Below are 23,810 nucleotides of genomic sequence, written 5' to 3'. Positions count from 1 at the left end.
GTCACACAGCTAGGAAGTGTCTGAGGCCAGATTTGAACCTAGGACCTCCCGTCTCTAGGCCTAACTCTCAATCCAATGAGCTACCCAGCTGCCCCCCACCCCATTATTTGTATTCTTAATTAGTCATAAGAGCATGTTTTTCAGTTGAAAAATTAGTAGGTCAAACAGTTTTAAAACCTAAGAACCTATTTTTAAATTACTTATATTTTAGCTAACTGAAACAGAACATTTCTCTAATGTGTTTATATATCTATATATGAAAAATAGTTGCTTAATATTGATACTTTTTAAAACTTGTAACCTATTCAGAATTATAACTTCTGTCATATCACATTTTGTTCCATGATATTTAATTTGTTCCAATTGACTTTTCTTCATATTTTATTTGTTAAGAGCACAGGGCATGGATTATATATATTTGATTTAGATAATGTGCTCTTTAGTCTGATACTATGAGCGTTCTCTGATGCTCTTAACATACAGTAACTAAGAATAATGTGAAAGCTTTGCTTGACTTGACACAACAGATTTTGAAGGTACCATTAAAATGTAGTTTATTTCTGAAAGTAGTATTTATTGGACTTTGCTATAAAAGCAAGCCTTCTTCTATTTACCATATTTTGTTGTTGTTGTTCAGTTGTTTCTAACTTTTTGTGACCCATTTGGGATTTTCTTGGCAAAGATACTGGAGTGGTGTGCCATTTCCTTCTCCCCCTCATTTTACAGTTGAGGAAACTGAGGCAATCAGGGTTAAATGACTTGTCTAGGACAACACAGCTAGTAAATGTCTAAGGCCAGATTTGAACTTGGGTCTTCCTGACTCCAGACCCAACAGTATCCATTGTGCCATCTAGCTGCTCTTATTAACCATGCATACTGGATTCATTTTTTCTTTTGAATTTAAGACTTAAATGTTTAGATTTATTAGTCTGTGAAAATTATGTATTGTATCTCAAATTTAAGACTTTTATTTTCCACAGATAAAAAAAGGAATTAAAGATATAAGAAGATGCTGGGATCTGAACGTGGTGTAGTGGAAGAATGGTTATCAGAATTCAAGGTAAATTCAGTTGAGGGATTAAAAACTGTAAATGAAAGAGTATATGTCACAAATATTCAGGCTAAAAATAATTCCCAATTTTAAAAGAGCAGACTAATAGTTGCATGCTTCATGTTCTATATAGATAATTTTATAAGAAAGTTTGGTTTCAAAATTATTAAGGAAAATAATTGTGAATTATTGACACTAAGCAATGTGCTGTTTCTAAAAGTTAAAACTAATGAATTAAAAATCTCTTATTAATTTCTTTGAACCTGGATTAGTTTATAGTTTCTCTTGATGATTGTATATCCAAATGTGATTTGAAATCTTTAACTTTTTTAGTCGAATATATTCTATTGATATCACAGAATTTCAGATTTTGCAACTTAAAAATTTTCACTTGCTCTCTGAACTTAATTTATTTAATTTTAACTGTTTTCATTTTTGAAAGGTAAACTCTTCATAATCTTTGCTGTAGTGGCTATTATATAGAAACTTTTGACTTCCCAAATATTAGTGGGTTAATTTTTCTTTCTTCCTTGGGATCTTCTTTTAGGCATTACCTGAAACTCAGATCACCAACTATGCAGCAACCCTGCACAGGAAAAAAACACTGGTACCAGCTCTCTACAAAGTTATTCAAGACTCAAATAATGAGGTACGGAAATTCATAATAAATCTAATTTTGATATATGATAGTATATATATATATGTGTGTGTGTGTGTGTGTATATCTTAACATATACATAAATATTCTAAATGTTGAAATTTTGACCTTTTCTATTATTAGTATTGTTACTATTTTTTACCTTGAGGATTGAAAAAAACTTTCTTTCCATTATTTCTCATTCTGATAATTACTTTTCCTTTTTCTCCCTGCACAAATAAACAAAAGTTTCTGGGTTACACTTAAAATCAGGAAAAAAAGTTTTTCCGTTTTATCTTTTAATCTCTTCATTTCAGTGACCATTTTCATCGTGGGCCATTTAGATCTGAGCACTGAAAGTGTTTCATTTTCTGGAAGCCAAGTTTTAACTATCTAAATCAATACATTCATTAAAATTTATACAAAACATGCAAATTCATTGACTTATGATGACATAAAACTAAAGTTTATTCAAATTAATCAGTAGAATTAAATGATTGTTATCCTTATAACAAAATGCAATAACCTAGTGGGAAATTTAACATTAAAATAAACAAGAAACATTTCAGTCTTAATATGATAGTTCAAGTCCATAAAATTGAAATAGAATTTTCTAATTACTTGCCTTGTAGAATATAAAAGAGGTAGAATAGTAATGAATTTTTGAGTTTCACTATAATCTTTTGGAAATATACACGTCACTTTCATATTAGATGTTAAACTTACAGAATGTGGCACAAGTTGTCAAGAAAACTTTGATCACCACTGGTTTCTTGTGTTCTTTAAAATGGAAATAAAAGGAACACACAGGAAAGTAGCTTCTTATTTTCCCAGATACAGCCTCCTCGAGTGCCTCTGCTGTTTACTGGAGTGAATTTGAAGAAGTTCAGGTAATCTTCTCCTAACCAGCAGCTTGACTTAAAAGTGCTTCTTTTTTTTTCTCTGTATAACTAAAAATTTGCTTACTGACCTTTTGCTGCCTTCGACCGTCTTGTTCCCTCTCTCCCAATTCCCATCACCTAATCTTGGTATGGCTTAGAATTGGTCTTGTGCTTCTTATAAATAGTAGCAGCAATTACATTTATACTTAATGGCCCCATTTTTCCCCTTGCAGTATAGTTCTAATGTTGCAAAATTTACCCAAGTACATTTAGTAAAACAAGTTATATTTGCTTAAATCACAGTTTTTAGAATCCCAAACTTGAAGACTATATCTTTTTCCCTTTATCCCTTGTGGTTTTGTGCTGTTTTAATGTTTAAAGTTTATTTATTGTTAAAAATTTGTTTTGCTCTTTTTAGAGTGTACATTCTTTGTGGGGAACTATGTTCTGTTCTACATTATTTGTAATTTCTTTAAAATTACTATTATGCCATTTGTATGAAAAAATCAATCTGTAAATGTTTACATTAAGACTTAAATTTTTTAAAGGTAGCTTAAAAACTCATCAATTACATAAAATATATTTGCTTCTGTTGATTTTCAATAGAAATGTTATTTTTTCATTTTTATGTTATTTTCCTATGGAAGGTGTGTGTTAAGTTGCAGTGTATTTGTTTTTTTAAAACTACAAAAAGTATTAATTCTTTCGTCATGACTTATAATTACTGAATGTGAAGACTAGACAGGTGTTGAACTTGAGCCTCTAAAATGAAGACTCATCATCATTCACATCTAGGTGCCTATGCAGTTCCTCATTAACATCATTTTCTTTCATCAGGATATAGCATAAACCATAGATTCTTCTTTGTAATGCCAAATAAAGAGGTCATTTGTCTATTTTAAGATGAGGAGTTGGTCCTTTAGTATGACATTCAAAGACTATAGAGTAGAATATTTTTTTTCCTATGGTTACTTCATTGAAAAGAAGAGCCATTAACTGGTTTACAGTTTTTTTTTAATGTATTTACCATTGCTCTGTTATAAAAGCAGTTATGAAGAGGTTTGTTCTGTTATCCTTCTCTACTTACTATCAGCAACTAATTTTTCAGGTCCCATCTTTGCATTATTCTGAAACAACCAAATAAAATCTTTTTACACAGAAACTTATTTAAAAGTCAAAGTAAACCATCATAAAAAGGAATCTGACTTTGTTACATACAGAGAATTATGATTAAGTATATTTATTGTATGATGTAGCTGATCTCTAACATATTGTTTTTAATGTCAACAAGGTACTAGATTATTTTTCTATGTCTTTTTTTCTGTTTCTCAATATTTTTTTTAAGCTACTAGAAATTTTTATATCAAAATAGGAGTTGAGCCTAGAAAATTCCCAAGGATAGAGACTTGGACCTGTGGTTTCATTTGTATAGGAAGCTCTTGATGAGAAATGTCCTCTATCAATGGAGATCAGAGCCTTATCTGCAGTTTAGTCATTGACAGTTTCTAGAACAAAGATGTCAAACTCTTTCCCCCTCCATAATGCAGCCAATCAGATTAAAATATATTTGGAAAATGATTAACAAAATAAAAATACAATACAAAAAAAATACTATTTTTGTGGTTGTCTTCAGCTAATATGCTGCTGCCAGTGGTCCTTTTCTATTTGAGTTTGACACCACTGGTTTAAACCACTGGTAAACTAAGTGACTTGCTCAGATATATTGTCTGTAGGTAGGATTTGAACCTGGTTCCCAGATTATCTCTATTCACTACACAGACCACTTCTGTCTTTGTTGTTCAGTTATGTCTGACTCTTCATAACCCCTTTTGGGGTTTTCTTGGCAAGGATACTGTAGTGGCTTTCCATTTCCATCTCTAGCATCATTCCACAGATGAGGAACTGAGGCAAAAATGGTTAAGTGACTTACTCAGAGTCACACAATGAGGAAGTGTCTGAGGCCAGATTAGAACTCAGATATTTCTGACTTTAAGTCTGGGCCTCTATCTACTGTATCACCAAACTCCATCCACAAGTCCCAAGGGTATTTTTAAAAAAATCTTTGGAGGTTGCAAAATGTCTTTAGGAGGGCACTGTCATTTAAATAATTTAGGTTCAGAATCATCTTTAAAACAGTCTTATATTTTGCTGTTGCAAAAGATACTGGGTCACAAGTTTCCCCTTACTCTCCCCAAAGACACCCCCACCTAAAGTCTATCCCTTAGGGGAGAAAAATCCCTATTATTAATTAAACCTGATGTTCTTTTTTCCCCCCTAAACCCTTACCTTATGTCTTGAATCAATACCATGTATTGGTTCCAAGACAGAAAAGTGGTAAGGACTAGGCAATGGGAGTTAAGTGACTTGCTCAGTGTCATATAGCTAGGAAGTATCTGAGGCTTGATTTGAACCCAAGACCTTCTGGCTCTAGGCCTTGTTCTCAATCCACTGAGCTAAGTCACTGTCCCCAGAAATTTGGTGCTCTTGATAATTATTCAGCTGTTTTAAATGAAGAGTTGAGGAAAATGCCAGTTCTCATAAATAAAATGTTTTTACAAGGCAAACTGCTCTTCATGAACACTTCATCCATTCCATCTTGTCTTCTCTAGCATATAATTCCTCTATCATCCCTATTGTCTTGCTAATCTTCTCTCTTTCCTTAATGTACTGTGTATTTCCCTGTTGCCTATAAACATTCCCGTGGCTCTCCCATCCTTAAAGAACCATCACTTGCTCCAACCATCTTTGATAACTATCTTTCTATATCACTCTGCCATTTAGGGACTAAACTACTTGAGAAAGCCACCTACAATCAATGTGTCTCCTTCCTTCATTTTTTACTCACTTTAAACCCTGGTTTAGCTTATAACTTCACCATTAAACTTAAACTGCTCTCTAAATTTACCAGTTATTTCTTAATTCCCAATCTAATGTCCTGTCCTTATCCTTTTTTACCTCTACAGTCTTTCACACTATTAATCATTATCTTTCTCCTGGATAGTCTTTCCTCTCTAATTTTTATTTCTCATTCCTGATTCTCCTCTACATGATTTCATAGTTCTGCATCCTATTCTATGCCTTTTCACTGGTTGTTCACCATACCCAGAAGGCCTCTTCCTCATTTCCATTTCCTACTTTTCTCCAAGACTCAACTCAGATATCACTGTCTGCAAGAGGTCTTAATTAGTTCCAACACTGCTAATTCCTCTCCTCTGAGATTATCTTCCTTTTACTTTGCACATATTATGTATGTACATAGTTGTTTGCATGTTGTCTACTCCATTAGAATGTGAGCTCCTTGAGGGTTGGAAACCAAGATTTTGCCATTCTTTGTATATACAGTAGTGAGTGCCTGGCATGTAGTAAAAAATGCTTGTTGACTGACTGCTAATTTTGTTATTTCTAGTAAAGCTTTGTGAAGGCAAATTCTTTGGAAATGTTTCATTACTGAAGACCTGAATACAGCAAGATTTCCCTTTGTTTTCAGAATTCATATCATAGTCTTTTTTTTTTTATTTTACCCTTTAAAGGCAGAAAATGGACTGTTAATATTCATGTTTGTTTTTTCAAAATATGCTTGCAGAAGTAATTGCAAATCCTAGATTTGAATCCTAGTTCTGTCACTATTGTTTTTGAGACCTTGGGAACTTACTTGACCTTTGTGGGCCTTCATTTCCTTATCTATTAAATAAAAGGGGTTGTGGGATTTGGGATGGGGGGTAAGGTAGTATTGTACCAGATGATCTCTAAGGTCTTTCAATTCCATTCGAATGGTATTTTCTGAGTTAAGGCTGTATGTTGATGAGGACTAAGTACTTGAAAATCTTAAAAACCAGCTATATCACTTTCCTTTTTCTTAACGTTCCTATGTTTTTGTTACAGTTTTTGGCTTTTATTACTAAATCTTCCTAATTTAAAACAACAAAATGCGTGCTACTCTGTTATCTTTCTCAACTTCGTTCCTGTTATAAAATCATTTACCTCATAGTAACATTTGAGTTTGACCAAAGATTAATATTTTATATATATTAATTATCTTTTCTTTTAGTTACATTACAGTTAAACTATTGTTATATAAGTTCATCTGAAGTATAGAGTTATTGTAGGACTTAGTGATATCTAGTTTTAGAAAATTTGTATAAAGTTGTGGTTCCTGTTCCAGAGAATGATAAAATGCAAAACCATGAAGAGGATATCTTCAGTTTAGTTTAATTTAGTAATTAGAATGTACTAAATGCCCAGCACTGTGCAAGCCACTAGGACTTCAAAGATGAGAAAGATGGCATGGTACCTGCCCTGAAAACATTTACTTTTTTGAAAAACAAAACTAGGGTCATTATTTGGGGAGGGGAGCCAGAGGTTTGAAAAAAAAAAGCAATTAGATTTAAATCTTTCTTCTAAGAGAGCATTATAGTGAAGCTAAATTGCAAGGCATTGAGGAGTGAGCAGGCAGAGACAGTAAGTATAAACCACCTTCTAGAAGTTTACTAGTGAAGGAGAAAAGTCATATAGAGTAATAAACTGATTTAAGGTTAGTGCTTTGTTTTACTTTTTTATTTTGTTTTTAAATATATAGAAAATCATAGAATTTTTGTAGGCAGTAGGAAAAAATTTAGTAGAGAGATTTTGAAAATGAGAGAAGGGGAATGAATCACTGGAGTCCACTTCCAGATGAAGCAGGTAAAAATAGTATCCAAGGACACAGTGGAAGGTTTAACTTTGACAAGGAGAGAGGGACACTTCATGACTTAAAACGGAGATGAGGAGAGGACAAGTGTATTTACACTCAAGTTGACTCCCAGATTAGTTAGTTTCACAAATTAAAAGATATGGAAGTTATAGAATTTTCATTTTTAAAGTTTTTATTTGAAATGCTTGGAAAAAAAAGAATTTTATCATGTTCAGTTCAAAGTTTGGTCTGCATTTCAAATTTATTGCTAGCATGGCATAACCTATGGTATGTTTTTAGGGAAAATTTGGCAAAATATGACTTACTAATAAAATTTTTAATTTTTAGACCAGGAACTTCCTTTATATTATGCAACACTTATTTTATAGAGAAAGCCTAGATTTCACAAGAAAACAATATTTCTGCATTTCTATTATTTGAAAAAAATTTTGTACTAAAAATAATTTTTGAAACAAATCACAGCCACATATTTGCTTTAATTCTTTTGTACATATCCATCTATTTCTCTATATTAGCAACTTTTTGTTCTCAAGGATATAGTGACCTTACCTTTCATTATAATTATACTTGAAATGTGAGCTCAAGACCACAGACATTTAAAATTTTAGTTTCTGATTATTCACATAAGATTTTTTTTTATAACTTGAGCTTTTTTTTTTTTTTTTAAACCCTTACCTTCCGTCTTGGAGTCAATACTGTGTATTGAGGGCAGAAGAATGGTAAGGGTAGGCAATGGGGGTCAAGTGACTTGCCCAGGGTCACACAGCTGGGAAGTGTCTGAGGCCAGATTTGAACCTAGGACCTCCCATCTCTAGACCTGGCTCTCAATCCACTGAGCTACCCAGCTGCCCCCATAACTTGAGCTTTTCAACAAGTACAATAAGAGGAAAATGAGAAGGGAAAACTCGGAAAAGCATTATTGAACTATATTTGTTAAAGGTCAATCGCTGTTTATACCCTTCATAATCTATACTACAGTATAATGGAAAGGTATGCCAGTATGTTATAACCTCTTGGGGGACCTCTTTTAGTGAATAGGATAGCCCTTGAAAGACCCAAATTTTAGAATACTTCAAAGTACAAAACTATTATCAATTCATGAAGTGGATTTTTTTTATCCACAAGGCAAAGAAAATAATTTGAAAATTTTAATTTCAAAATAAAGTCATAGCAAAATTTTTGCATCAATTGATGTGCCTACTCTTTCTAGTGTTAGTGTAATTTAGTTCCATTTTTTCTATATTGCAATTAAAAATGCCAATTTGATTGATGTTGCCATATGATTGAAATGAATTAAAATTATACAGTGATCTAGATTTTTTTCTATTTCTGTGCAGATAATTGTTTCTTGTTTCCACATATAGTCATAACCAAAGTTGGTTGTAACTATCCTGTTTTATTTTTCCTTTAGCTCCTAGAGCCTGTCTGTCACCAGCTTTTTGAGCTATATCGTAGTTCTGAGGTTCGGCTCAAGAGATTCACTCTACAATTCTTACCAGAATTAATATGGGTTTATTTACGACTTACTGTTAGTCGGGACAGACAAAGTAATGGTTGCATTGAAGCACTGCTACTAGGGATCTATAATTTGGTAAGTAAAAGGAACTTTGAGAATCTTTAAATGAATGTAAAGCAAAACCTCTGAAAATAATGCAATAATTTTAGATCTATGATAAAATTATTAAAATATATTTAAAGAAAAATACCAGAATTGCATTTTTTCATTGAGTTAATTTAAAGTGAGTATGTACTAGAAACTTAACATGCTTGTTCCCATACCTTTTGGAATTTTAATAATATTATAACTTTAAGTGTAATGCCAATATATTTTGTCTTCAGATATTTTTTATTTCATCTTATATTTATTGAGTTCCTATTCTCTGCACAGGAATCTAGGGCATACAAAGAGATTGAGTGCAACTTTAATTTGCTTGTAGTCTAGTTGGGCAATTAAACTACAAAACAATGTAAAATATACCATGGAAAAATTTTTTTTCTTCAGAGGCAGGAAAAGATAATTTGTGACTGAAACGAAGGACTTGAGAGTTAATAATAGACATTCAGCCTTGCTCAATGGTTATAGCGCTGGATTTGGACTTCGAGAATTTGAGTATGAATCCTCACTCTGCTATTTTACTCCCTTTGGGGACCTTCCTTCTCTGTAAAATGAGGCTATTAGACAAGCTGACTTGGGATCTCTTCCACCACATCTATGATCCTATGAATAATAAGCCAATATCTACATAACATTTCATATTCATTAACTCATTTGCATTTGATAAAATTAGGGTCCATACCTAGAAAGTGATTTGCCTAAGGTTAAACAGGTGTAGTTGGGAATACTGGAGTTCCAAGATTGTCCCCTTGACAGTCATGACTATATTTGTACTACAGTTAAGTTTTATCCCTGTTTTGACACTTCAAGAGAGAGTGGTAAATTTGTCCCAAACTCATGGTTATACACCAGAAGTGCAACCTTAGACTTTCCTTACTTTCTTTTTGTCTCTACATGTCCCTATGAATTTCTAGTATCTATTTTGAATTTCTCTTCCTTAGTAGACCCACAATGATCTGAATCCTCACTATGATTTCCCACCCTAATTCAAGATCTTTTTACCTCATCAAGAAAAATACACTTAGAATTGTGAAATTTAAAAGGTTTTGTTTGAAATTCATAAACTAAAATATTAGAGTTGTAACTACTTTAAATATTGGTCACTCAGTTGTCAGTTTGATTCACATTGAAAAGTGATAATCTGTTAAGGGATACCATAGCAGATTTATGATATACAATATTATTAAAATGAAAAGGCCATGCAACTTTTATTTAGGCACATTTAAAAGATGTATATTTTTCTATTTAAATTAGGATGTGGCCATTGTACATAAGTCAGGAAGACCTAAATTCATATCTGACCTCATATAATTTACCAGCTTTTTGATCCTGGACAGTTCACTTAACCCTATTTGCCTCAATTTCCTCATCTGCAAAATGAGATATAGAAGGAAATGGCAAACCATTACACTATCTTTGCCAAGAAAAACCCAAAAGGGGTCATGCAGAATTGGACATAACTAATAGGGAAAAAAAAGTATTTTTATACTCAACTGGCTGCTATAGAAAACTTCTTTGGAGTATGTATTCCAGTAATATGGCTGCTTTTACATCTATATCTTGACTTGTTTTGCTCAGCCTCTTTCCCACCTGTTTCTAGCGATCTTTTCCCTAGGACTCATTGTGATCTAGATGGTAGCGATATACAGTGATAACAGGAGGAAAAGAAACATAGACTTAGGGAAAAAAATAGTCTTAAAGCAAATAGTCTCAAGTGGTTTTAGTGCATTTTCCTTACTCTAATTGCTGGCTTATGTAGCTAACTATACATTTATTTATGACTGAAGATGGAGATTTGGAAAGAACATATAAAAGAAAAACCTTAAATCTTTAAATTTTCATATGTAAGTTCCTAAGGAGTATAATTATCTGTTATCTGTTTTTATTTGGAAGGGGAAGAATGTCACAAGGATCATGGAGGGCTTTAGAGGAAATGCTGGTTCTTAAAAATCACTTCAATCTGTTATACTTTCATAAAGATGTGGAGTCTAGGGTTTTTTATTTATCTTAACGTGTAGCTGATCACAAATAATGTGTGTTTTTAATAACTATCATGATTTGAATATTTTTACCTACTCTAGAATCACTATGGTTATTATACTGTAGTTTCTCCCCATGATCCCTAAATCCCCAAATTGCTACCAAGTCTTTTATTTTAATTCTATCAGGTTGCTGCTAGAAATTCAATTTATTTACATGTCAGTATCCTTTCCCTTGTCCAGAATTAGTACTCAAATTTGATATTCACCATTATTACAAAAATCTTCTTAGGGGGCAGCTGGGTAGTTCAGTGGATTGAGAGCCAGGCCCAGAGACGGGGAGGTCCTAGGTTCAAATCTGACCTCAGACACTTCCCAGCTTTGTGACCCTGGGCAAGTCACTTGAACCCCATTGACTACCTTTACCACTCTTCTTCCTTGGAGCCAATACACAGTATTGACTCCAAGATAGAAGGTAAGAGTTAAAAAAAAAAATCTTCTTAAAAAGCTAAAGAACTTAAATAGCTTGAGTTTAGTGGTTATAGCTATGCAGGGCCAATATAAAAATGGCAGTACATCAGAATTAATTTATAGATTTAATGTTATACCATTCAGACTGCCAATGGAATATTTCATTGAGTTGGATAAAATAATAACAATTTATTTGGAAGAATGAAATATCTAAGATAGGGGAATTATGGGGGAAAAATGAAGACAGAATAATGCTAAAGCAGCAATCATCAGAACATAAATTTATTTAGAAAAATAACCTCTATTTGATTTTTAAAAAAACCTGCTAGAAAAACTGGAAAGCAACCTGGCAAAAATTAGGCTTAGACTAATATATCATATTCTATGATAAATGTAAAGCAAATGTGGCCTGTATATTAAATTTCATACCAAACAATATTATAAGAGAAACAGATTGTATTCCTTTCACATCTTGGTAATTGATGAATTCTTTTTTTTTTTTTTTTTAATTTCTGTCTTACAATCATTAGTTAATATCTGTTCAAAGAGCGATAAGGTCTATCTCCGCTTTGGTGAACCTTTTTTTTTTTTTTTTAACATTTAATAATATTTATTTTTTAGAAAAGTTAACATGGTTACATGATTCATGCTCTTACTTTTACCTTCACCCCCTGACCTCCTCCCCCACCATAGCCAATGCGCATTTCCACTGGTTTTAACATGTGTCATTGATCAAGACCTATTTCCATATTATTGATAGTTGCATTGGGGTGGTCCTTAGAGTCTACTTCTCCAGTCATGTCTGCCTCAACCCATGTGTTGCTTTTCTTCTGTGTTTCCACTCCTGCAGTTCTTCCTCTAAATGTGGGTAGCGTTCTTTTCCATAAATCCCTCAGAATTGTCCTGGGTCATTGCATTGCTGCCAGTACAGAAGTCCATTACATTAGATTTTACCACAGTGTATCAGTCTCTGTGTACAATGTTCTTCTGGCTCTGCTCCTTTCACTCTGCATCAGTTCCTGGAAGTCTTTCCAGTTCACATGGAATTCCTCCAGTTTATTATTCCTTTAAGCGCAATAGTATTCCATCTTTGGTGAACCTTTTAGAGATTGTGTGCCCAAATTGCACCTTCAAGCTGCCTGTGAGACCCCTGCATTACCCTCCCAGAGAGCAGAGGGAGGAAGTGCTCACTTTGGATATCTGGACAGAGGGGCAGGACATGTGAAAAATGTCATTAGATGCTATTGAGAGGGGGAACAGAGCAACCCCCTCTGGCACACCAAGGCACGTGTGCCACATCTTCACCAACATGGGGCCAAGCAATTGGTCTTAAATGATTTGCCCAAGGTCACACAGATGGGAAATGTTTGAGGCCAGATTTGAACCCAGGACCTCCTGTCTCCTGTCTTTGCTCTTTATCCACTGAGCCACCTACCTGCCCCTATAATTTTTACTTTTTTTTCTGTCTTGGAGTCAATACTGTGTATTGGCTCCAAGGCAGAAGAGTGGTAAGGGCTAGGCAATAAGGGTTAAGTGACTTGCCCAGGGTCACACAGCTAGGAAGTGTCTGAGGCCAGATTTGAACCTGGTACCTCCCATCTCTAGGCCTGGCTCTCAATCCACTGAGCCACCCAGCTGCCCCTGCCTCTATAAATTCTTAACTAAACAAGAGACACGATTTAAAAAGATAAAACCATGTGTTATTCATTAATTTCCATTTTGTCTGATTCTTTGTGACCTCATTTAGGGTTTTCTCAGCAAAGATACCTGAAGTGGTTTGCCATTTCCTTCTTCAGCTCATTTTACAGAGGAAAAAACTGAGGCAAACAGGGTTAAGTGACTTTCTTAGGGTTGTATAGCTAATAAGTGTCTTAAGTGGAACTTGGACTTAGAACTTCCTAACTCCAGACCTAGTGCTTTATCCACTGTTCTTCCAAGCTGTCTCAGATACTTTAAAACATTTATTCATTTTTTTTATCTTCTATTCCAAATTCACTACCTTCCAGGGTCCTTTCTACCTTATTGAGAAGGCAAGAAATCTAATACCTGTTACATATATGAAGTCATACAAAACATATCCATATTAGTCATGTTCTGGGAGGAAAAACAGAGAACAAAATGTTGTAATCTGCACTAACGGCTCTCTTATCTGGAAGTGGATGACATTTTTTATAATGAGTCCCTTTAAAATAGATACTTTTGATTACATGAAATTAAAAATGTTTTGCATAAAAAAATGTAATACCTTTCATGTAAGAAGAGAAGCAGTCAGTTGTGGGGGAAAATCATTGTGTAGGAGATCTCCAGTAAGGTTTTGCTATCTAAGACATATGAAAAACTAATGTATAGAAGATGAAAAGCCATAGAAAAGTGGCCAAAGGTTATGAAAAAATAGTTTTCAAAAGAATTACATACTATTAAAACCGTTTAAATAATGCGTCAAATCAACAATAATAAAAGAAACACAAAAAAGACCCAACCCTGGAGTTTCACTTTACCAATAAATTGGCAAAAATGTTTAAAAAAAAAAAAAGATGAGAATAGTCAATGTTGGAGGCATTTTGGAAAGATAAGCACACTAACACATTATTGGCAGAGCTCTATATCTGTTCATCCTTTCTAGAAAGCATTTGGAATTATACAAATAATGATTAAAGTGTTCATACCCTTTAACTGAAAGCCTGCACTGTTACTTATATACCCCAAGGACATCATTTGACTAACCATATAAACCAAAATTCTTACAGCAACACTTCTTTGTGGTAGCAAAGAACTAGAAATAAATTAGATGCCCATCTACTGATGAATAACTAAACAAATTATAGTGTATAAAAGTAATGGACTTTAATTGTTCTATAAGAAATCATTAACATGATAAATACTGAGTCACATAGAAAGACAAAATTTGAAAAAAGTTGAAACAAAAGTGAACTAAGCAGAGCCAGGAAAATATTGACTACAGTAGTGTAAATACAAAGAACAAAACATTGAGATTGAATCATGAAATTATGAAGAACAAACTTAACCTTAAGGAAGAGATATGAAGATAGATCTCTCCAAAATCCAGGAGGATTTTGCTGATTTTTTTTTTCTTTTAAAAAAGTTCTTGGAGGCAGCTGGGTAGCTCAGTGGATTGATAGCCAGGCCTAGAGACGGGAGGTCCTAGGTTCAAATCTGGCCTCAGATACTTCCCAGCTGTGTGACTCTGGGCAAGTCACTTGACCCCCATTGCCTACCCTTACCACTCTTCCACCTATAAGTCAATACACAGAAGTTAAGGGCTTAAAACCAAATAAATAAATAAACAAACAAACAAACAAACAAACAAATAAATAAGTGAATGAATGAATGAACGAACGAACAAACAAACAAATAAATAAATAAACAAATAAATGAGCAAGCAAATAAATAAATAAATAAATGAGTAAGAAAGTTCTTTGTTATAAGGGATGTCTCTGGTAGTTTTCAGAGGAGAGATATAAGGGGAAAACTAAGTGATGTGAAAATGAAGATATCAATAAAAGTAGGTTTTTTTATTTTTTTTATTTTGTTTTTTTTTTAAACCCTTAACTTCTGTGTATTGGCTCCAAGGCAGAAGAGTGGTAAGGGTAGGCAATGGGGGTCAAGTGACTTGCCCAGGGTCACACAGCTAGGAAGTGTCTGAGGCCAGATTTGAACCTAGGACCTCCCGTCTCTAGGCCTGGCTATCAATCCACTGAGCTACCCAGCTGCCCCCTAAAAGTAGGTTTTTTTAAATGAATTTGATATTCTCTTTTATTCAACTATCTATGTATGTGATTCCCAAACCTGTACTAATATCCTTGATATCTCTTTAAATCTGGAGCTACCTGAAGAGTATATCTACCAGAGTATCCTACTGGTAACTCGAATTTAATATGCCTAAGACCAAACTGTCTTGTTTCTTCAAAACTTCATCTTTTCCAACTAATCATTTTCTTTCTATGGAATCACCATTCACCATTTTATTATGTTAAAAACCTTTGATTCTTTCTTTAAATTTATTTTTTCTTCTTACCTCTCAATTAATATCTCTAGAATCCTCTTACTCCTTGTACTTCCACTCAGGCCTTCATTACTTCATTCCTTTGATATTACAATAACTTCATAATAGATCATGCTATAATCCAGTCATACCACCACCAAGTATACATAGAGATTATATAATAGTCCTCTATACAGGACCCTTCAGAGGCCTCATATTGCCTTCCAATACAGTTCAAATTCTTTTTCCTGGAATGAAAGTATCATATCTAAATAAAAATCCCTCTCACCTTTCCCTTCAAACTAAACTACTTGCCATCCATTGAAAATACTTCCATTTTCTAGCTCTATCACTTTGCTCATGCCATGCTCTGTTCCTGAAATGGCTATCCCTCCTTCCATTTATTGAATTCCTTTTCATTATTTAAAGGCCAACAGAAATGCCAACTATATTATAAAGCCTTCCCTAATCTCTTTCTCTTTCCTGCCCCACTCCACCCTGAGTCAGTAATGACTTTATCCTCTCGGACCTCTATTACACTTCATAGCATTTCTGATGTACCTGTCATGTACTATTTTATATTGTAATTATTTGAGTATGCATCTACTATACCTCAAACTTCATTAAGTCAGAGAATTTTGTCTTTATTCTAAATTTCGTGCTTCTTAAGACCTCAGGAGTAGTCACTTGATAAATATTTGAGTTTTATTGAATTGCATCTTCTTTCCCTTCAGTTCTTCTTCATGCCATATTTGACTATTCATTGCAGAACTTCTGGGTAAAATACGCTTCTGTGAAATATGCTATTTATAAATCTTATTAGGAGATTGTACTCACTGAATTAAACTTGGATTAGAAAAACTGTTTTAGGATAATTAACATCTTTTTGTGTGTCAGAATTGAGGAGAGAGGTTTGAATCTCTACTTTTAAAAATCCCTTCCTGGCTTGCTAATAGTGTCCCCAAAATGAATAAAGTTATAATTATTCCTTTTAATAGATCTTTTTTTTTACTCAAATTATATTTGTCTTTTAACTATAGGAAATTGCTGATAAAGATGGAAACAATAAAGTGCTATCTTTCACTATACCTTCCTTATCTAAGCCTTCAATATACCATGAGGTAAGTAAGAGTAAGAATAATTAGTTGGATTATATAGTAGAAAACAAAAAACAAATTTGTTTGATACCAGAGAGAAACATCGTTACATGCATGTTGTTACAAGATACGTTCATTGTTATAAGCATCTTTAGATGAACAATTTAAAATAAAAGCTTGCATTTTGGCATTATAATGCTTGGGAGCAAGAAAGGTATCCTGAAAATAATACTAATTTTCCAGTTAGATTTTTGTTCCCTTTTATTCTTTTGGTTCATCCTTTCATGTTATTTATTTTTTTAAATGTGTTCTTCATCCATTTGGTTACTGGATAGTGTGGCCATATGTATATTTGGAGAAAATGGTTCAGTTTTAAGAATAGATTTGGGAGGGGGGAAGAAGCTATATTTTTTAAAATACATTTTTATTGATATTTTTAAATGCAATTTCCCCCCCCCCCCCGATTACATGTAAAAACAGTTTATAACATTTTTCAAAGAATATTGAGTCTCTAATTTTCTCCTTCCTCTAACCCCCTCAATTCCTCCCCGCCTTGAGATGGTAAGCAATCTTATATAAATTGTACATGTGCAATCATAGAAAACATTTTTCCATATTAATCTTTTTGTGGAAGGAAATTCAAATAGAAAAACATTAAGAAAGTGAAAAAAGTTTACTTTGATATGTATTCAGACTCAGTTCTGTTTCTCTGGAAGTAGATAGCATTTTAGCATGAGTCCTTTGGGATATTTTGGGATCATTTGCTGAGAATAGCTGTTATTCATCGTAAAGTATTTCTGTCTCTATACGATGTTCTCCTAGTTCTGTTTACTTTACTCTGCTTCAGTTCATTTAAGTCTTTCCGGGTTTTTCTGAGTTTCTGCTTGCCATTTCTTATAGCACAATAGTATTCCATTACAATCATATATTATAACTTATTCATCCATTCCCCGATTGATGGGTATCTCCTCACTTGCCAAATCTCTACCCCCCCAAAAGAGCTGCTTTAAATATTTTTGTGCATATAGGTCCTTTCTTCCCCCTCCCCCCACTTTAAAAAAAAATCTCTTTGGAATACAAGTCTGGTAGTGGTATTGCCAGATCAGAAGGTATGCACTGTTTTAGAACCCTTTGAGCATAGGCCCAAATTGCTCTCCAAAATGATTGAATCAGTTCACAACTCTCCCAACAATGCATTATGTCCTAGCTTTCCCATATCCTCTCCAACTTCTGCCATTTTCCTTTTCTATCATAACAGCTAATCTGATAGTACCTCACAGTTGTTTTAATTTGCATTTCTCTAAATAATAGTGATTTAGACTTTTTTTTGCATGACCAGAGAGCTTTAATTGCTTTGTCTGAGAACTGCCTGGTCATATCTTTTTGAGCATTTATCAGTAGTGTCGCGAGGAAGATTAATAAATGAGTATTTAGGAGACTTACCATAACAGTGGGAATGACTTGTATTCTTATATAGTATATATTCAATTCATTTCTCTATTTGTTTGAGAAATGAGGTCTTTATTAGAGAAAATTGTAGAAAATTTTTGTACCGTTATGATTACTGTGTTTTGCTTTCCATCATATTTATCCCTGTTGAGTTTCTGACCTCTGTGTCTCCCAATTTACACTCTTTTCTATCAGCCCCACTCCCCCTTCTCTTATTTTCCTGCAGGGTAACATAGCTTTTTTTTTTTTTTTTTAACATTTAATAATATTTATTTTTTAGAAAAGTTAACATGGTTACATGATTCATGTTCTTACTTTCCCCTTCACCCCCTGACCCCACCCCCATGGCCGATGTGCATTTCCACTGGTTTTGACATGTGTCATTGATCAAGACCTATTTCCATATTATTGATAGTTGCATTGGTGTGGTTGTTTCGAGTCTACATCCCCAACCTTGTCTGCATCAACTGATGTGTTCAAGGAGTTGTTTTTCTTCTGTGTTTCCACTCCTGCAGTTCTTCCTCTGAATGTAGGTAGCATTCTTTTCCATAAATCCCTCAGAATTGTCCTGGGTCATTGCATTACTGCTGTAAGATAGCTTTCTATACCTAATTGATTGTGTATGTTCTTCCTTCATTCAGTCAATTTTGATGAGATTAAGAGTCACTCCCCATCTTCCCTTCCACTGTGAATGCTCTTTCTTGCCTCTTTTATGTGCAGTAATTTGCTCCATTCTGTTTTTCCCTTCTCCTTCCTCCCAGTGCATTCCTCTTTCTCTTGCCCTAATTTTATTTTTTATATCATCCCATCATAAAAATTCACACCCTCGCCATCTATGTTATACTCCTTCTTACTGCCCTAATAATGACAAAGTTCTTTGGTGTTACAAGAAGTACACAGTTTAACCTTATTAAATATCTTTTGATTTCTCTTTCCTATTTACCTTTTTATGATTCTCTTGGGTCTTGTATTTGAGAGTCAGATTTTCCATTTAGCTCTGTTTTTTTTCATCAAAAAATGTTTGAAGGAAAACAACGGCTTGAACGCATGGGTTGAGGTGGACATGATTGGGGATGTAGACTCGAAACTACCACACCAATGCAACTACCAACAATTTGGGAATAGGTCTTGATCAAGGACACATGATAAAACCAGTGGAAATGTGTGTCAGCCATGGGTGGGGGGAATGCGGGGGGTGAAGGGGAAAGTAGGAGCATGAATCATGTAACCATGTTAAAAATGAATATTAATAAATGTTTAAAAAAATGTTTGGAAGTCTACTTTCATTGAATACCCATTTTTTCCCCTTGAAGGATTATACTCAGTTTTGCTGGTAAATGATTCTTGGTTGAAGTCCTAATTCCTTTGCCCTTTGGAGTATCATTCTAGGCCCTCCTAATCTTTAATGTAGAAGCTATTGTGTTATCCTGACTGTAGCTCCATGATGTTTGAATTGTTTCTTTTTGGTTGTTGGCAATATTTTCTCCTTGACCTCAATGTTCTGGAATTTGACTATAATATTCCTGGGAGTTATCCTTTGGCGATCTCTTTAAGAAGTTGTTTGATAGATTCTTTTCAGATTTTTTTTTTTTGTCCTCTGGTTCTAGACTATCATGGCAATTTTCCTCGATGATTTCTTTTTTTTTTTTTTAATTCTCATTTCATTTTATTTTTTGTTGTTGTTTTGAACTATATGCATTTTAATTTTTTTCCAAAGTCATATGATCTATATTGTCTTCTTCCCCTCTTCACTCCCCCCTCCCAGAGCTGACAAACAATTCAGTCTGGATTATATGTGTGTTATCATGCAAAACATAATTCCATATTATTCATTTTTGTAAGGGAATAAATAATCTTACAGAACCCAACCCCCCAAACATATACCCAAATAAACAATTGATAAATCATGTTTTCATCTGCATTTCTATTTCAATAGTTCTTTCTTTGGAGGTAGACAGAATTTTTTTTTTTTAAGAAGATTTTTCCATGGTTACATGATTCATGTTGTTTCCCTCCCCTCCTCCCACCTCCCTCCCATAACCAACGCACAATTTCACTGGATTTTACATGTGTCATTGAACAAGACCTATTTCTATATTGTTGATATTTGCACTAGGGTGATGGTTTAGAGCAGTGATCCCAAAGTGGGCGCTTCCGCCCCCTGGTGGGTGCTGTGATGGCTACAGGTGCATTTATCTTTCCTATTAATTGCTATTAAAATTTAAAAAAAAATAATTTCCAGGGGGGCTAAGTAATATTTTTTCTGGAAAGGGGGCAGTAGGCCAAAAAAGTTTGGGAACCACTGGTTTAGAGTCTATATCTCCATCAACCCATGTGATCAAGCAATTGTTTTTCTTCTGTGTTTCTATTTCTCCTCCCTCAGTTCTTTCTCTGGATGTGGATAATATTCTTTCTTATAGGTCCCTCAGAAATGTCTTGGATCATTGCATTGCTGCTAGTAGAGAAGTCCATTATATTCAATTGTGCCACAGTGTATCCGTCTCTGTGTACAATGTTTTCCTGATTCTGCTCCTTTCACTCTGCATCACTTCTTGGAGGTTGTTCCAGTTCACATGGAATTCCTCCAGTTCATTATTCTTTTTAGCACAGTATTATTGCATCACCAGCAGATACCATAATTTGTTCAGCCATTCCCCAATTGAAGGGCACCCCCTCATTTTCCAATTTTTTGCCACCACAAAGAGCACAGCTATAAATATTTTCGTAGAAGTCTGTTTCGTTATGATCTCTTTGGGGTATAAACCCAGCAGTGGTATGCTGGATCAAAGGGCAGGCAGTCTTTTAGCACCCTTTGGGCATAGTTCCAAATTGCCATCCAGAATGGTTGAATCAATTCACAACTCCACCAGCAATGCATAAATTCCCTATTTTGCCACAACCCCTCCAACATTTGTTACTTTCCTTTGGACAGCATTCTTTTTCATAAGTCATCAGAATTGTCCTGCTAGAGTATGCTGGTGTTCCTCACCCTGTGGCTATGCCCCATGGCTGTGACCTGGTTCTGCATATGGGCAATGCAATAAGAGTTTTTCACTCAGAGCCAGCAAAGGGAGCTCTGTAATCTTCTCTTGAGCAGTAATCCGACCTCCTTTACATCTGTGGCTGAGAGTAAGGAAACGTTGGCTGCTGCTTCAGTTATGCCAAAGCCTGTGGCCTCTTTGGGACCTACTCTGGCACTCTACATTCTACCTCCACCCCAATCCACTAGATCCCTTGTGCCAACCTTCTAAGTTGTTTTGGACTAATAAAATACATCACCTTGTCTTTTTGTGGGTTATACTACTCCAGAATTCATTTTGAGGCATTATATCATTGTTTTTTGGAGGGAATTTGATAGAAATCAGATGGGTCTCTTTACCTTCTTTGCCATCTTGGCTCTTCCCCCTATAGCATTTCTTTTTTATATCACCTGAGAGGCACCCAAAAACCTCTTTCCTTTCTTCTTCCATTTTCCTCTCCTTCCCCCTTTCTTTCCTTAGAAAAATGAGAGTGATTATAAATGCTGGTTTTCAGTTTAAAAGAGTTTGTTCTAGGGTTCCAAAAAAAAGGGATAAAAAAAAATCACAGAAGCAGGACAGTTAGGAAAACTATATATCAAATTTATTATGTACTTTTTAAAAAAGCAAGTTATATATAATAGAAATTCAAAGTCTCATGATTAGTTCTCTCTGTTCTATAAAATTTATGCAAATTCTCATTTTATGTGTTGTTTATTAAATTCAGAATAAGAAAAAAATCTCTTCAGTGTATTCTAGCCCACAGTGGTATAGAAAGCATAATAGATGAACAGTTTATTATCATTATACTGTTGAAGGGTAATAGAATTTTATTAACGATTCTTTTCCTAACTTTGTACGACTATTGAAAAAACAAACGCATGTGTTTTGAAAAAAGCAAATGCATAATAAAATGTGTTTTGAATCAAGTTCCTGATCTATAATAGGATGTGAGTTGACCATTTACAGATTAAACTCTTTTATCATTTTCAAATTGTATTCTTTTGATCTCAGAAACTCCTCAGAGAGTTATCCAAGTATAATAAAAGGAAAACTTTCAAATAAATGGTTCTTGACATAATTACAGACTTAGTTATTTTTTTTATTATTGGTCTGACTTTTTAACATCAAGTATTTCTGAGTGGTAGGTTTTTATTAAATTTTGGAGGTTAGCAAGACATAAATTAATAATTGGTAGGCATATAACTGAAAATATGAAATTAACTAAATAGGTTATTTTGGACACAATTATGATGGTGGGCTGTGTGTTTGGAATTCAGGGAGGTGCTATTTAAAAGTATCTTACAAACTTCCTGTGGACATGTGGGGAACTTTGAAACTATATTCCCCATGATCCAATGGGTTTCCGGTTTCTGACATGATAATGTCAGACAACGGGAACCAACGTATAGTGCAGCTTCAATTCGGAGGGTGGGCTAGAGACGGCCTCTTTTGCTACCTGAGCAGGCTCTTTGGCATACGAGAAAAAAAGAGATGGAAGGAGATAGGTACTGGCGGGCATTTTGAATAGATTTCTTACAGGCGCGTAGTCGATTTACCTCTATCAGCATGGCTTTAATTAAAATACTATTTTCCCTTATAATATCGGCCTTCATCATTTTTAAAAATAACAGGGCCTTATATTCTTTTAAAAGGATTCTTTCTCTTTAATGTACTCATTTCAAACAATTGCTTTCTTTATATTTTGGACCTCAAAAATTGTTATTTAGAAGCAAAACTCTAACAGATACATTCTTACTTTAGTAGTTTCAATAATTTTTCTTACTCAAACTACTTATGTTCTTCTTATCTTGTGGTCTTGTGGACATGTTTTTAAAAATATTTTGGTAACCATATTTCCATGTAACTGATTTCTTTTGTAATGCTATGTACTTTTTTATGTGTATTTAAAACACCATTCCAAGAAGTTCATAGAATTTGCCACATTACCAAAGATCTCCACAACTCAAAAAAAAGGTTAAGAACCTCTCTTCTAACAAGTTTCAGAAATCATTCCTGGATTATTCAAAAAATCTAAGCTACCTAATTTTTCTTTTAAATTTATACTTTTTGAAACATCTTTTCAAAGAAAAATTGTAGGATTTATATATGAAGGAAAATGGAAAGAGGATAAAAGTGATATTTTGAAAACACCTTTTACAATTAGGTAAAGTTAGCATCTTGCAGTGCCATCTTATGTTTTGTATTTCTCTTCTTTCTCCAGTGTAAGCTTTCTTTTAATTTGTATTTTTTTTAATAGCCCTCAACTATTGGATCCATGGCCTTGACAGAGGGAGCACTGTGTCAGCATGATCTCATTAGGGTAGTATATAGTGATCTTCATCCTCAGAGGGAAACATTTACTGCACAAAACAGGTACTAGTTAAAAATATCCTACTAAATCTATACTTAACATAATTCTTCATTTTTTGTACTAAAATAATTGAAATTGAGTCTGACATGTTAGAGATCTCAAAAGTTAAAAATATGGGGGCAGCTAGGTGGCTAAGTGGACTGAGAGTTCAGCCTAAAGATGAGGTTCAAAGATGGCTTCAGACACTTCCCAGCTACTGCATTGGAATGATACACAGTATTGATTCTAAGATGGAAAGTAAGGGTTAAGAAAAAATGTTAAATGCATATTATAAATACTTGTGTTATTAGCCTAACTCTTGTGTAGGGGGATAGTATATAATTTGAAAAGCTAGAGCAATTATTACTTATCTATGAGACTAAAAATACTATAACACCATATGATAGCTGTCATTATTTAGTCTATAAATTGTTATTCTTAATAAAACAGAACCTTGTTTTAGAAGTTTGGGAGTACCTAGTACTCAGGAACTGGAGTTACATAGGGGACTTGAATCAAATCCAATAACTTCAACAAACATCTGTTAAATACCAATTATGTACAAAG

The 23,810-nt window shown here is 34.0% G+C and overlaps 1 protein-coding gene across 1 annotated transcript in view; it reads left to right on the top strand.

Moving 5' to 3' along the window:
• The window catches only part of FAM126B (family with sequence similarity 126 member B), a 71,777-nt gene that overhangs the window by 33,298 nt on the left and 14,669 nt on the right, over positions 1-23,810 (top strand). The window contains exons 4-8 of the mRNA XM_044670635.1: positions 981-1,060; positions 1,599-1,700; positions 8,671-8,850; positions 16,368-16,448; positions 23,151-23,266. Coding sequence (XP_044526570.1) covers positions 1,010-1,060; positions 1,599-1,700; positions 8,671-8,850; positions 16,368-16,448; positions 23,151-23,266 — 530 coding nt within the window. The 5' untranslated portion in view covers positions 981-1,009. The remainder of the gene's footprint in view (positions 1-980; positions 1,061-1,598; positions 1,701-8,670; positions 8,851-16,367; positions 16,449-23,150; positions 23,267-23,810) is intronic.

The sequence above is a fragment of the Gracilinanus agilis genome, chromosome 3 (assembly GCF_016433145.1).
Source record: "Gracilinanus agilis isolate LMUSP501 chromosome 3, AgileGrace, whole genome shotgun sequence".
Taxonomy (NCBI): Eukaryota; Metazoa; Chordata; class Mammalia; order Didelphimorphia; family Didelphidae; genus Gracilinanus; species Gracilinanus agilis.
This window is presented reverse-complemented; position numbering and strand designations above follow the sequence as displayed.